Source organism: Chiloscyllium punctatum, chromosome 39 (genome assembly GCF_047496795.1).
Source record: "Chiloscyllium punctatum isolate Juve2018m chromosome 39, sChiPun1.3, whole genome shotgun sequence".
In the NCBI taxonomy this organism is placed as follows: domain Eukaryota; kingdom Metazoa; phylum Chordata; class Chondrichthyes; order Orectolobiformes; family Hemiscylliidae; genus Chiloscyllium; species Chiloscyllium punctatum.
Genome location: NC_092777.1, coordinates 56,313,269 through 56,329,558, shown reverse-complemented (window position 1 = coordinate 56,329,558; position 16,290 = coordinate 56,313,269). Strand labels below are relative to the sequence as shown.

The following is a 16,290-nucleotide window of genomic DNA, read 5'->3' as shown; positions in this document are numbered from 1 at the left end:
TGGTCCAATCAGGGAGTCCTGGCTGACAGATATAAACAGGAGGGTCAGAGGTTCTGCTCACCCTGAGGGAACTGGCTCTGAGCAAGCTGGATCAGTATAAATAAAGGGTGACTTGGTGACGGATACCAGCCTCTGTGGAGTTATATCAGATACCTTTACCCCAATCTGGGTGTTTCTATGTTTTAAAAGGAGCCAAACTAACAAGGTTTCCTTGCTTTAACGAAATAGTGAGTTTATTTCAGGAAGTGAGTTCCAAACCCTGATTTCTGTCTGCAGAACTCCTTTCTATTTCTCCTGCCAATTACTTTAAATTCAACATAAATCCCTGTGTTGCAGGAATCTGAAATCCTCATTCCATACCATAGCCAGCACAGACATGATTTGCCAAAGGGCCTGTTTATTTACTGTACTGTTCTCTGCCCTGTGTACTACCTGTTGATCTCTGTGCTCACCTGCATGTGACACTGGGAGTAAGATGGCTACCTTTTCAGATTTCAGGTAATAATTTATTTCCTGGCTCTCAAAAGTCTCTCATTATTCTTCCGGAAGCAACATGGAGTATAACCTATGAACTTTTCCCTTAAATTCTGCCTTCCCACCCATACATTTCTGTACCTGAGAGGTCAGGTGCCATCCTACTACCAAAGCTGCAGAAATTCCTGTTTCATTCTCAGTTAAATTCTCTCTCACTTTCTTCTTTCCCACTGTCTGTGCATGTACTACAACCTTCGGATTACGCTGTGTGCCTGGGGGAGCCATTGAGGTTCCCAATATTCCAAGATGAACACCGGTTAGCAAGCAGGGATTGCTCCAAGAATTTCCACAATACCTGCCTTACCTTCCTCACCTGCCTCTCCCCCCACCCCTCCCCCCCCACGTTATCTGCCTGGCCTTCCTTACCTCCCTGGCTCCCCTTACTTGCCCGGTCCTCCTTACCTGCCTGACCCTCCCTTACCTGCCTGACACCGCCGCCTCCTTACCTACCTAACCCACCCCCCCTTATCTGTCTGCCCTCCCCCTCCTTTACCTGCCTGGCCCCCCTTACCTGCCTGTCCTTCCTTACCTGTCTGGCCCCCCTTACCTCCCTGGCCTTCCTTACCTGCCTGGCCCCCCCTTACCTGTCTGGCCCCCCTTACCTGCCTGGCCTTCCTTACCTGCCTGGCAGTCACCCAGTCCCTGTCCATGTACACACCTTTAAGCTGAGCAGCTCCTGATATGTGCTAGCCATTGACCTGTCGTGACCATCTGAGCGAGCTCTGTAGCTGGGTCTCAGTCTCTTCCCATTGCGAACATTCCTTGGGTGTGCGTTTTCCCAGGACATTGGCATTCTCACATGCCACAGGGTGCCCGTTAGACAAGACTGAGGTGACCTGCCATACCTCCCCTGTAATAATAAGGTGACTATCTAAGTTTACCAAGGAAGAACAATTGAGAATTGCCTTTCATCTGGACAAACTAAAACCCCACCAGTCAGTTCGTGCAATAAATGATTTGGATGTGAATATAAAAGGTAGGATCAGTATGTTTGTGGTGGTGTAGTGGACAGTGAAGAAGGTTACCTCAGAGTACAACATGATCTTGATCAGATGGGCCGATAGGCAGATGGAGTTTAATTCCAATAAGTGTAAGGTGCTGCATTTTGGTAAGGCAAACTAGGACAGGACTTGTTCAGTTAATGGTAGGGCCCCAGGGAGTGTTGCCAAACAGAGACCTCGTGGTGCAGGTGCATAGTTCCTTGAAAGTGCAGTCACAGATAGACAGGGTGGTGTAAAAGGCATTTGGTACATTTGCCTTCTTTGGTCAGTGCATTGAGTATAGGAGTTGGGATGTCCTTTTAGAATATAGCATTCGGTTCTGGTCTCTCTACTGTAGGAACAATGTTGTTAAACCTGAAAGGGTTCAGAAAAGATATATAAGGATGTTGGTAGGGTTGAAGATTTTGAGTTATAGTGAGAAGCTGGTTTTATTCCCTGAAGTGTCAGAGCTGAGGGATGACCTTCTCGAGGTTTATAACATCATGAGGGGTATGGATAGGGTGAGTAGCAGGTCTTTTCCCCAGACTGGGGAGTCCAAAACTAGAGGGCATAGGTTTAAGGTGAGAGGGGAAGGATTTAAAATGGACATGAGGGGCAACTTTTCACACAGAGGGTGGTGCGTGTCTGGAGCAAGCTGACAGGAAGTGGTGGAGGCTGGTGCAGTGACAACATTTAAAAGGCATCTGGATGGGTGGATGAATAGGAAGGGTTTAGAGAGATATGGGCCAAGTGCTGGCAAATAGGACCAGATTAATTTTGGATATCTGGTCAGCATGGCCGAGTTGGACCGAAGGGTCTGTTCTGTGCTTTACATCTCTATGACTCTATAATTCTGTGTCTCTGATTTGCTGCCATCCTTCTTGTTGTGTAACAATGTTTTGTAATTTATCTTTTTGCTGGCACACACTCTCTATTGTTGCTCTTACTGCACTTCAGTTAAAGTTCTTGAGACTGCCCCTGTGATGTTCCTTACTCTCCCTGTCTTTGCATTATGTTTTGGGATGAAGCAATTTTTCTTCATACTGACAACTGCAGGCTAAGTCTGGAGCTTGGGTTTGATCTGACACTGGATTGAAGTAAAAGATCACTGTTAATTATATATCCCCTCACGTAATAACTGCACTCATCATGCAGTATATGAAGTTAAGCCAGAATGCAGCACAGGAGGAAGTCATTCAGCCCATCGTATTGGTGCTGGCTCTCAGCAAAAACAGCTCAGCTGGTGCTACCCCGCCACACTTTCTCTGAAAATTCCTTCCCTTTGGGTGCTTGTCCAATCCCCCTCAGTTAAAGCTTCGGTTAAATTTGCCTCCATTGCACTCTCCGGCAGTGCATTCCACATTCTAACCAATCAAAGCCAAAGGAGCTTATTTTTAACCTGGTGTCACTCTTTGTTCTTTTGCCAGTTCCTTCAATGAGTGCCCTCTGACTTTTCAACCATTTCTGTTCCTCTAACTGATTGTGCCTTCCTCACAACATGCTGTTATAGAGTCATAGAGATGTACAGCATGGAAACAGACCCTTCGGTCCAACTCGTCCATGCCGACCAGATATCCCAACTTGATCTAGTCCCAACACCCGGCCCATATCCCTGTAAACCCTTCCTATTCATGAACCCATCCAGATGCCATTTAAATGTTGTAATTCTGCCAGCCTCCACCACTTCCTCTTGCAGCTCATTCCATACACGTACCACCCTCTCCATGAAAACATTGCTCCTTATATCCCTTTTATATCTTTCCCCTTTCAAGCTTAAATCTATGACCTCTAGTTTTGAACTCCCCCACCCCAGGTAAAAGACCTTGTCTATTTACCTTGTCCATGCCCCTCATGATTTTATAAAGCTCTATAAGGTTACCCCTCAGATCTTATAAATGTAAAGGATCTGGCTTCAATACATTCTGCCTCTTAAACAAATAGTTGCGGGTCCGGTACTGATCGCTGTGAGACCTTGTTAGTTAGAATTTGCCAACCTGAAAATGATCTATTTGTCCTCCCACTGGTTCGGGTTAGATAGTTACTGCTGATAAATCACCTCAGTACTGTTAGCGCCCAGCTTTGTGGCAACTTTTTTAGGTGACACTTTATCAAATGTTTTTTGGAAACCAAATACACTGCATTTACTGGTTCCCCCTTACCCACCCAGCTCCTTACCCCTCAGTGAATTCTAATAAACCTGCCAAGCACACTATTCCTTCCATAGCACTATGTTGATTGAAAGCATGATTTTCAAAATGTCCTACAATTGTGTCCTTAAAAGATCCTCTTGGTACGCTATCCAGAAGGTTAACTCACATGGGATCCATGATGAGTTGGTGAAATTGCCAAGTAAATGTCTCCTCATGCACTACCAGTTCTGATTATTTCCAGCACTTAATTCTCTAAGGAACTGAGCCATGCTCTATGGACTCATTCTTAAAATAAACTTTGCCAATTTGATTTGGCGGATCTTTATAAATATCAAAATTGTCCACAACTGTAGTTCCCACAAGCCTCTATTTTCTCTTGGTTTAGACTCTGTCCTGTAGTGTAGCTACCTTTAGGAGACCAATACGCTGTAACTGTTTGTGACCTCCTTCTCTTGGTCATTTCTTATCTCCATCCGAACTGATTCTAAATTTTAAATCTTTCAAACCGAGATCATTTCTCACTACTGTACACCACACATATCATCCTTTATTATCAGAGCTTCCCATCACTTCTTGCTTTATCTTGTCCTTTTGAAATGTCAGATAGAAGCTGATTCTTTTTTTCTCCAAGGTGGTGATGGAGAAGGACTCCTGAGCCGCTGCTCATCTGCTTCTCTTCTTTTTTTCTCTCCCTTCTCGCGTTCTGTTTTTCTTTTAACCACCTGTCCTCACCCATTGGTGATATGTTGTGTGAAAGTCACTGCAGACTCCCAGCCTCAGTGTGGACTCAAGCCCCCAGCCTCAGTGTGGACTCAAACCCCCAGCCTCAGTATGGGACTTGGACTCCCGGCCTCAGCGGGGTCTCGGTCTCCCGGCCTCAGTGCGGGTCTCAAACTCCTGACCTCAGTTGGGACTCGGACTCCCGCCTCAGTGTGGTCTCAGACTCCCAGCTTCAGTGTGGTCTCGGACTCCTGACCTCAGCATGGACTTGAACTCCCGGCCTCAGCAAGGTCTCAGACTCCGTGCCTCAGTGCGGGACTCAAACTCTCAACGTCAGCATGGTCTCAGATTTCCATCCTCAGCGTAGTCTCAAACTCCCGGCTTTGGCATGGACTCTCGCTCCCGGCCTCAGCGCGGACTTGAATTCCTGGCCTCAGTGTAGACTCGAACTCCTGGCCTCAGTGTGGACTCGGACTCCTGCCTCAGCATGGACTCAGAATCCCAGCCTCAGCGTGGGCTCAAACTGTTGGCCTCAGCACGTTCTCGAACCCCAGGCTACAAGGTAAAGCCCAACACAGTCTTGGATAGAAGAACTGTTACTCCAAACTCTCTTATTTCTCTATTTTTCTACTTCATTGCTGGACTTCTTATTTCTTTATTTTTATAATCTTTTTTCCTAAGAATTTGTTTTTTATGGATCTGTACCTAGGTATCTTGGTACCCAAGATGGTGCTGTAAGTGGTGACTTGTAACCTTTTCACTGTACTCATGTGAGTATATGTGACAATAAAACTAATTCTAATTCTGCAACCATGACTCCCTATTGACTGATATCATATCCATGAGTTTCCATTTGTGCCATCTATTGAACATACATTCAGATAAAAAGCTGTTCGTTTTGTCCTTTTACCATTTTTCTTACTCTGACCCTATTTCCTGGTGCACTTTTATGTTTGTGCAGTTTTCCCTTCCTGTCAAACTTTAATTATTATAACCCACATTGTCCTTTCTCCTTAACTTTGTGAATCCTGACCCCCTCCCTCCCATTTCGGTTAAAAGTATTCTCTACAGCTCAAGTTGTGTGATTTGCTATGTTTTTGATTTCAGTAGGACACACACTAATGGAGCAGTTGCCTTATGCCCCTGTATTGCTGCGAGTGCCCCATGAATTGAAACATATTTATTTCAAAGTCCACATCAATTTTTGAACAACACACTCAACTCTTAGTCACTTCTTGCTTGTGGTTCCAGATTCTAACTTTTGTGGTTGGTCTTTCTAATTTAGCCCCTAACTGTCCATCAGAATTCCTTAGCAGGACCTCGTTCTAAGAGGTGAGTGCAACAATTGGATTCTTTCCCTCCCAACCTCTCTTCAGCTCTAAGAAGATGACCTTTGTTCCAGCACCAGGCAGGTAACGCTGTCCTTTGGCTCTCTTGCCTTTTGTTGGTAAGAGGTGGCATGGTGGCTCAGTAGATACCTCACAGCACCAGGGTCCTCGATTCAATTCCAGTCTCGAGCGACTATCTGTGTGGAGTTTGCACGTTCTCCCCATGTCCGCATTGGTTTCTTCTGGTTTCCTCCCACAGTCCATGGAGGTGCAGGTTAGGTGGATTAGCAATGGTAAATATGAGGATAGGGTGGGGGCTGGTGCTCTTCAGAGGGTTGGTGCAGACCTGATGGGCCAAATGGCCTCTATCTGCACTGTTGAGATTCTATGGTATCTCTGCTGTGCAGCTGCCACGTCTTTGTCACTGACTTTGAAAGTAGCTGTAAATTAAAGCTGAACGCAAAATCAACTGGATTTTAGCCTGAGATTAACCCTGAGAACACACACAATGCCCTCACTCTAAAACTTCCTGAGTTAAGAAATCTGTGGAAGGTTGAGCTCCTCCATTTGAGAATTTTGCACTGAAGGCACTGCTCTTAAGTATAGCACTGCAGCTGACCAGTGCAGTGACAGGTGGAAGTGCGAGATCAGGAAGTAATTCTGCACGCTGTTACACTGCTGTTGAGAAACATTTTGCAAAGACATTTTTAGACTAATCTCATGGAGGCTGTTGTAAAAATAGAAGAATTGAGATAGAGATTTTAGAACATTGTGGCCCTGAGACTTCAAACAGGAATATATAAACATGACGTTTTGCAGTAAATCACACAATCAGATATCTTTGTTTCAGCCTAACAATGACTACGGACTGATAATTGGAACATAATGATAGGCAAAACCAGAACAGAGCTTTCCAGTGTGGCTAAACATCCCAAATACTACAGTCACTCATTTTTTTTTTAGAATCCCTACCATGTAGAATCAGGCCATTCGGCCCAACAAATCCACACCGACCCTCCGAAGAGTAACCCACCCAGGCCCATTCCCATACCCTATTACTCTGCATTTACCCCTGACTAATGTACCTAACCTATATATCCCTGGACACTGTGGGCAATTTAGTATCACCAACTCACCTAACCTGCACATCTTTGGATTGTTGTTAAAAGCCCATGATCTTGTCAATTGATGGTTCAGGCTTGAAGGGCCCCCAATCCACCTGTTTGTTTATAGGCAGGTCCCTCTCATCATCCTCAGCTTCCTGTCAAGTATCTATCCAACTTCCTTTTGAATGTGACAGCACCATCCACTCGAATTGTCTTCCTGCCTCATTGTCCTCGCCCCACATCTCTGCATTAAAGGAATTCCAATCTCCACATAGGGTCGCCGCCACAGAGTGATTTGAAAACAAAGATGGGAATTTTACACTCAAGACGTTGCTTGACCAGATCCAATGTCAATTCAGTTAAAAATCACACATCACCATATTAAATTCCAACAGGTTTATTCGGAAGTACTAGTTTTCAGAGCGCTGTGGTCTGAAAGCTCGAACTTCCAAATAAACCTGTTGGACTATAACCCAGTGTTGTATGATTTTTGATTTAGTCCACCCCAGTCCAACACTGGCACCTCCACATAATGTCAATTCAGTACAATTGGGCATAATTCCAAAGGGCTTTGGCTCTCTCTCTATCTCTCTCTCTTTCTTTTTGTATCTGTCTCTCCATCACAGAGCAATAATTAGCTGCATGGAACTCCGTGGGGCAGGGCAAAGGCATCTATGAGTTGCACGGCTCTTCCAACATGTTAACCAGCCCCATTCACTCTGTGTGTTACAGTCCAGCAAACGAGCCAACCACAGGGAGTCAGTGTGGGTCAGCAAGCGCAGGACAGTAGTGCAATGGGACTTGGATTGACTTAAATTATGTTAAGCCTGGTGCCCTCAGGTTTAAGGCAGGTAGAATGTCAGAGACCAGCTGGAGTGTGGTAGCATAGAATAGTCAAGTCTAGGGAAAGTGATGGCCTAGCAGCATTATCATTGGACAGTTAATCCAGCGATCCAGGTAATGTTCTGGGGACCCGGATTTGAAACCTGCCGTGGGAGATGGTGGAATATGAATTCAATAAAAATATGGAATTAAGAACCTGATGATGACCATAGTTCATAAGTTCATAAAGTATTGGAGCATAATTAGGCTATTTGGCCCATCAAGTCTGCTCCACCATTTGATCATGGCTTATATGCTCCTCACCCCTATTTTCCTGCCTTGTCCCCATATCCCTTCAACCCATTACCAATTAAAAAGCTGTCTAACTCCTCCTTACTCACTGTCCCAGCATCCACCACATCTACCACCATGGATCAATTGTTGGGGGGAAAAGAAAATCTATCTGGCTCACTAATGCCCTTTAGTGAAGAGTTCTTTAGACCGCTTGAGAGTCAGAACAATGCGGTTGACTCTTAACTGCCCTTCTTGGGGGTGAACAATAAATGAACTAGCCAGTGACGCTCTCCTTCCGTGAATGCATAAAACGAAGGTGACAGCATGAAGACTGACATAAATTTATTTATTGGAAAAATAGCTTTTAACGACTTGAAGTTAATGACATGGAAGTAGGGAGGTGATTTTGATTAAATCTAAAATAATTTAAAGACTGAAGTGCCATATTACTGTTTCACAGAATAAGCTGCTGGTTGAAAAGCTGCTTAAGACTTTGTGTTCAGGTGGAATTATTCTATTTGAATAAAGTCACAATGATTGAAATTAGCCAAAAGGAGATCAGTTTCATTCTCTCCAAAACAAAAATCAAAAACCCAGCAAGAAGAAAGATACTAATATTTATTTATTTTTTGTTTTTTTTTAACACCTGTGACGGGAACAGGCCATTGGACATCAGGGCAGCGAGGAGGTGAGTGCAGATTGTATTTCATTTGAAACCCAAATTTGCTGCATCAGTAATGGCAACACGACAGGCCAAAAGGAAAATGATGTGTGATGAGCAACATGGAAAACCGATATATGTTCAAGGACCCTGCGGAAAATTCCGTACCAATATCAATGCAGAGCTAGTTTGAATTAGTCGTGGAGTTGAACATCAATGTTGAATATATGGATTATACATCTTCACAGCTCCATTATATATTAGGTCTGCACTAACAGCTGTTAGGCCATTGATAAAGCTGAACCTTTGATGAATTTCTAGTCTCTGTCCTGAAGCTTGTGGTACTGTTAGAGTGTGGTAAATTGTGTTTTGAAGAGAGCTTTTGAGATGTTTCAGAGTGGCGAATCAAATTATGTACTTGCTAAATGGAAAAAGCTTTGTTCAGATAGTTGCCATTGAATGTTTAACTGCCTCTTGACATAGGTCAGATTTAACCAGAAAATGACTCCTCTGTAAACCCAGTATTCTGTCAAAGTAAGTGCATTCAGAGCTGTCAGTGTGGTTGTTGAGCAGTCACTTTTTCGCATGTTCTCCTCTCCTTTGATATCTCCGGGTAAAGCATTATTCATTGTCAACTCCTCTCGCTGTGATGTAATAAGACCAGCCATGTTGATGTGGGACAGGATTGGATCATACTTACATAGAATGAAAGACTTGCATTTAAATAGTGCCTTTCGTGACCACTGGTTGTCTCAAATGAACTATCCTTGAAGTGTAATTGCATTTTTAATGCTCGAAACGTGACAACCAATTTGTACACAGCAAACTCCCACACATGGCAATCTAATAATGACCTTCATGATTTTGTTTGAGGGAAAGATGTTCACTGACATCCAGGGAGAACTCTCTTGCAGTTTGAAATAGTGGTGTGGTATCTTTCACATCCACCTGAACCAGCAGATGGGGCCTCACTTTAATATCTTCTATGAAAGAGGTAGCAGTACTCACTCAGCACTGTCAGGAGTGCCACTCAGGGTTTTGGCACTCAGGTCTTGGTGTTGGAATTTGAACCCAGAACATTATGACTCTGAAGAGACAATGCTACCAATTGAGTCACAGCTGACCAGGAATGGAATTCGGGAAACTGCAAAGATGTTTAACCAATTTATCATTGTTTTACAGCGACTTTTATTGGTGCCAGCTTTTTACTTCCAAATTTAATAATCAATCACAATTTCTCCAAAATATTGAATTACCCTTCTGGATAACTCGCTCAAAGACAGAAGCAAGACTGTCTGTAAGGGTATTGGGGGGGAGCATATTAGTGTCCTTAGTACTGGATCATCAGCACTGCCTGGTTGCTACATTTACTTATAGTCATAAAGATGTACAGCACGGAAACAGACCCTTCGATCCAACTTGTCCATGCTGACCAGATATCCTAATCTAATCTAGTCCCATTTGCCAGCACTTGACCCATATCCCTCTAAACTCTTCCTATTCATATACCCATCCAGCTGCCTTTTAAATGCTGTAATTGTACCAGCCTCCACCACTTCCTCTGGCAGCAAATTCCATACGTGCACCACCTTCTGTGAAAAAGTTGCCCCTTAGGTCCTTTTTAAATCTTTCCCCTCCCACCTTAAACGTATCGCTTCTTGTTCTGGACTCCCCCACCCTAGGGAAAAGACTTTGTCTCTTTACCCTATCCATGCTCCTCATAATTTTGTAAACCTCGATAAGGTCACCCCTCAGCCTCCGACGTTCCAGGGAAAACAGCCCCAGCCTGTTCAGCCTCTCCCTATAGCTCAAATCCTCCAAACCTGGCAACAACCTTGTAAGTCTTTTTCTGAACCCTTTGAAGTTTCACAACATCCTTCCAATAGGAGGGAGACCAGAATTGAATAATATTCGATGAGAGGAGTTTGATGGGAGGAAAGGGGAGGGCTTTGAATAGCACCAGCATAGCTGTAAGGTTTGCTTTCTTTAAATACCTTTACTTAAAGGAGTTAAGTGTCATATTGTTCATTGGGTGTTCCACATCAGTGCTGAGCCGTCGAATATTTAACTTGCACTCGAGCTGTAGTTTTGGGTAGATGCCTTATTGAAAGGTGACTCAATGAAGATTAATAAATCTGTGATAAACTTTTATTTTGTCACATCAATTTGAAGTGAGTGTTTGGGTAAACATTGTAACATTCAAGACTACAGACATTTCCAACAGTGTTACGTTTGACTGTTCTAAAATATCAGTTACGTTCAATTCTGCTTGGTAATGGAACCTGTTGCAAGGATTTGAATAGCTAAGAGTTTATGATGTAGTGTTCAAAGGAGTCGAGAGTGTGGCACTGGAAAAGCACAGCAGGTCAGGCAGCTTCCGAGGAGCAGGCGAGTTGATGTTTCGGACGTAAGCCCTTCATCAAGGGGGCTGAGAGATAAATGGGAGTGTTCAAAGGCGGCAGGCAGTGAGGTTGGAAGTCAGAGTGTTTGGTGTGTGAGAGAGAAGCAAAGTGTGCTGGGCAGAATTGCTATTAGCTGTACTGTCAAAGGCAACTGAACCAAAGTGGATGTGTATAGTAGGGGGCCCAGCGAACTCCTAACAGCTGGGAACATCTCAAAGTAGTCAGTACACGATCAATTGTTCAGCACGGGACAGAGTGGGAGTTGAAATACCGTAAGCATATTTCCTTTTTCCAAATGAGCTACTGCTCAGGAAATCAATCCAGGGGCAGGGCAGGCTTTGGAGAAGCTCACTGTTAGTGAAGAAGCTGGAGTTGGTCCAGTCAGTAAAGGCCTGGAGTGTAGTTTACAAAGATCCCGGGGAGTGTAATTCTAGGAAAGAAAGGAGGCAGTCCATGATGGAACAGTTCTTGAGCAAAACTCTGTCATTTGTTTTCCTGTGTGCGGAACTTTGAAACTGGAAGTGAATGCATTAGCACGCTGATCGCCATGTATGGAACCTCAGAGTTTCAGCACAACTTCATAGCTTGGAGACAATGGTCCTCTTCTGGGAGATTGGAGGCCAGTTTGTCAGATGTGAAGAACTGTAACCCTTTGTGACATTTTAATGAAAATTGGTCACAACAATTTCGCTAATCTCTGGAGGGTTGGGTTGCAAGGGTGGCTTGGGGGAGGGTTGAGTGTGTATGATTTCTGAGAAACTGATAAAATCTGTTTGATTACAATTGCTATTTGATGTGGCCTGTGGGGCATTTGACCATTGTTTTACCTGTTACTTATATTTGCCTCACGTTGAGGTTGGGATTTTAGAATATAAATCATAAAGTCTTTGCACTGTAAAACCTATTTTTGTCAATAAATTTTGTTTGAGAAGGTTTTATTTGTAATAAACTGGTTATTCCTTGTTGACAAAAGGAACCCAACTGAATTGTTCCTCATACTTGTCACAGTTTAAGTTGGAGTCAATGCTTCAGCTACAACACCCTGTTCACCTCTCGGGTTGCGTGTAAAAGTTGTGGTGACCAGTGCAGGAGTGGATTGGAAAGGATTTGGTACATCTCTCTATCCTCGATCGTAAGAAAGTCAAGACACAACTTGTACCCTGGCTTCCTCCACACAACCCAATCTCTGATTTATCTTCCAGCTCCCTTTTGCATTTTGAATCATTTTGTTTTCCATGACCTTGCAGGGCAATGAAGTGAAATTAATCTGTGCATTTTCTGTATCGGGCGAGCAGACGAATATGGTGCAAAATGGAATGCATACTTTGTTTAGGAAATTGCACCATGTCGTAACCATGTTCAGGTGTTTTCTACCTGTGGCCCTTGATGTCACAGGTAGAAAACATTCTGAAGAAAAACTGAAAGGAAATTTCAAATCCCTTTTTTTTGGGGTTCATTCACGGGCTAGGCCAACCCTATAACCACAGTCCTGTGGATCTGGGGGTCACACAGAGGCCGGATTTCCTTCCCTAAGGAGTATTAGTGAACCAGATGGGTTTTCCCAACAATCAGCAATGTATGGTCATCATCATTCATCACTCCAGATTTTTTAATTGAATTCAAATTCTACCATCTACCATGGCAGGATTTGAACATTACCTAAGTCTCTATATTAACAGGCCAGCAATAATACCACTAGGCCATTGCCTCCCCTTGCATTTGTTCATTGCACTTTATCCTCCTTGAGAGTAATCATTTACTTTGTAAAATGTCTATGGGTTCTGCAGCAGTTGATGCTGTCTGTTGTATTGCATACTCTGAGTTTTGTTGTTCTCGAGGTGTTCTTTCAGACCTAGGAGAAGACTGTTGATGAGGTATTGCTGCAATCTGATTGGACCGGCCTGAATCATACTCTCTTCCCCCATTGGTCTTGATATTAGCAGTGCAGCCAACCAATCAGATTGTGCTTTGCTCTGAGCTAAATAAAGGTGCTTGCTTGGCTGTACGTAGCTCCAGCAACAGTGAGAAGCCATCTGCCACTTAATTCCCACCATCACTGGCAAACTATGCAACTGTGCCATCTACAAGATGCACTGCAGGAATTCACCATGGCTCCTTCAATAGTGGTTCAGGAAAGGCTCTCACCACCAGCTTCTGATGGGCAATAAATGCCTACCTTGCCAGTGATGCCCTTTACCATGATGCGTTAATGTTAAGCAGCTGCTTGTTATAGTCTTTAATGATAGTATTTGTTCGGGCCAACTTGGGTTTTTTGACCTTTTTACTTTTAGATTTTATTGTAAGTTAGCATTTATCTTTCTGTATCTCCTGTGCATCTTATTGGGAACATGCAATTATCTCCAATCTGCCCTTTAGAAAATCATATGGCTTGAAAATGAATTGTACACAGATTTCTTTTTTCAGTCTTCATGTAGTCTTATAGAATTGAGCTTCATAATGATGTAAAATATGGAAACAAAAGAACCATTGGATGTTGCCAGAATGTTTCATGGGAAATCATTTTATCTATAAGGCGTTTGCACCCAGAGCTCAGTTATGGTTAGGATAAGAGATGTGAGATGGATACCCATCACTGAACATTGGTGGAGTACAGTGTGTGAAACCTCAAAGCTTTCAGAATGGATTATACTTCTTCTGTGATGGTCTTAATGGAACAATGCATCTCATCAGTAAGCTGTTATCAACACAGTCCTTGTCATAGAGTCAGAGAGCATCGAAACAGTCCCTTCAGTCCAACCGGACATAATCCCAAACTAATCTAGTCCCACCTGCCTGTTCCTGGCCCCTATCCCTCCAAACCTTTCCTAGTCATGTACTTATCCAAATGTCTTTTAAACATAATAATTGTAGCCATATCCACTACTTCCTCAGGAAGTCCATTCTGCAGGCAAACCTGTGTAAAACGTTTGCCCCTCATGTCTTTCTTAAATCTCTCTCCTCATGTCTTTCTTAAATCTCTCTCCTCTCAACTTGAAAATGCACCGCCTAGTCTTGAAATGCCCCAGGGAAAAGACAACTACCATTAACTCCATCTATACCTCTCATTATTTTATAAACTTCTATCAGGTCACCTCTCAACCTCCTACGCTCCACTGAAAAAAAGTCCCAGCCTATGCAGCCTTTTTTTACAACTCAAACCTTCCATATCCAGCATTCTTATAACTGGGTGACCAAAACTGAATACAGTGTTCCAGAAGAGGCCTCACCAATGTCCTGTACAACCTCAACATGATTTCCCAATTCCTCCACTCAAAAGAATGAACAATGAAGGTAAGCGTGCTAAATACCGTTTTAAGCACCCTGTCTATATGTGATGCAAATTCCAAAGAATTATGTACCTGAACCCCTAGGTCCCTCTGTTCTACAGCACTACTTGAAGCCCTAGAATGTATTTAAAGAAGTGACATTTCATCATGAAAAGCATAAAATATTGGCAATACTTTTCTGGAAAATATATACTTAAATAATGAATTAAAATGATGCATGATCATCGTTGTTGATTCTTGAAAGCCCATGAGTTCCTGACATGACATGGTTCATGATATTCGAATGTTTTTTTGTGCTTCTGTAGATACTATTTTTTACTGTAGCCTGTCCTGTAGCTGACTGAGGGGCGGGAGGCAGCTCCAGTGATGTGTGAGCACTGGCATCGGTCTGTTGTTATGAATGGCCTCTCTGTGTGGTATGATTACTTTGTGGCTGGGCTGGCTCCTGGGATATGCAGAACCAAAGGCAGTGAGTGTGGATGCATGTGGTATCTTCCAATGCCTTGCCTCCTGAAACCTGGCCTGGGTGTGCTGTGCTAGCTTAGCAGGAGTGGATCATCTGCCACATCCCATCTCTTGTCAGGGCAATGTGTTAGAGGTTGGCAAAGCAACAGAAAAGGAATGAAACTCTTCCTTTCCTCTTAAGTTCTTCACCTTTCAAATGAAAATAAAATGACAACTAAGACATTATGCAGAAGTGTCAACATCGTGTTTGTCCTTTTGTACTACATCCCTAGTTGCCATTTTTGTTTCAATTCTTCAAAGGATATGCCCAGCATTGGATGCCCAAACTCAATTGCTCTCGTACTGGGTGGCTTGCCAGGAAATTTTGGAGAGCAATTAAGGGTTTACTAATTGCACTGGGTCTGTAGTTGCATGTAGGCCAGACCAGGTAAGAACAACAAATCTCCTTTGCTGAGGGACCTTAGTGAACCCGACTGGTATTTGCAACAAACATTCTGTTAGGCCGACTTTTAATTTCAGATTTTCATTTAATTCAAATTTCATCATCTGCCCTTGCAGACTTCAAACCCATATCCCCAGAACTTTAGTCTGACACACTGTGTTACAGCCCAATGATGTTGCCATTACACACCATTCATTTTTTGGGGAAAGATGCTAAACTGGGAAAAAGTCATCTTGTGGATCTTAGAAAGATTAGGTGATGGATGGGGGATCGTGAATATTTGGTAATAGTGTGCAAAACTGGACTAACTGATGGAGTTTATGTATCAAAAAGACATTTTCAAACTGACATTTTAGAAAGATAGGCCACTTGCTTTCATCGTTTTTATAGTCCACCTTTAAGTTTCATTTCCATTAAACAAATCAATGAATATCTCCTATTGTTACCTTGAAGCTACGGCTAAACAAGGCTTGAAGATATAGATTTCTCTAGATACCTCTCTGGAGAGCATTGTCTGTGTGTTTTAATTACAATTATTATTTGTCTCCCTGATCCAAGAATTACAAAGAGGATCGAATGTTTTTGGGATATAGGATGTGAAGTGGTTGTCTTTAACCCAGTCAAGCAGTACCCTTGATTTTGAAATGTTCCTTATCTTGCTTTTTAATCCCTCTGTGGCCTTTCCTCTTTTTAACTCATTAATCTCCTCCTGCCTCACAAACCTCTCAAATATCTGTGTTCCTCTTATTCTGTCCTGTTGAGCATCCCTGGTTTTAATTGCATTACAATCGGTGGCCATATCTTTGGATGACCGGGTCCTGTGCTCCGGAATCCCCTTCCTAAACCTTTCCCCATCTCCATCTCTCACTGCTCCGATAAAATGCACTCAAAAATGACTTGGAAAAACCTCAGCAAGTCTGGCAGCATCCATGGAGAGAGAACAGAGTTAACATTTCGGGTCCAGTGACCTTTGTTCAGAATGGGTCTGAGTTCTGAAGAAGGGTCACTGGATCTGAAATGTTCACTCTGATTTCTCTCCACAGATGCCTCTAGACCTGCTGAGTTTCGCCAGCAATTTTTGTTTTGCTTCTGATTTCCA

At 43.2% G+C, this 16,290-nt stretch overlaps 1 protein-coding gene across 3 annotated transcripts in view; it reads left to right on the top strand.

Moving 5' to 3' along the window:
- aatkb (apoptosis-associated tyrosine kinase b) overlaps positions 1–16,290 on the top strand; it is a 404,882-nt gene that overhangs the window by 48,383 nt on the left and 340,209 nt on the right. For 2 of the 3 annotated variants that reach the window (XM_072558767.1, XM_072558765.1), the window contains exon 2: positions 8,596–8,622. The exons of the other annotated variant lie outside the window; for it this stretch is intronic. In XM_072558767.1, coding sequence (XP_072414868.1) covers positions 8,596–8,622 — 27 coding nt within the window. The remainder of the gene's footprint in view (positions 1–8,595; positions 8,623–16,290) is intronic. 3 annotated transcript variants of the gene reach the window in all.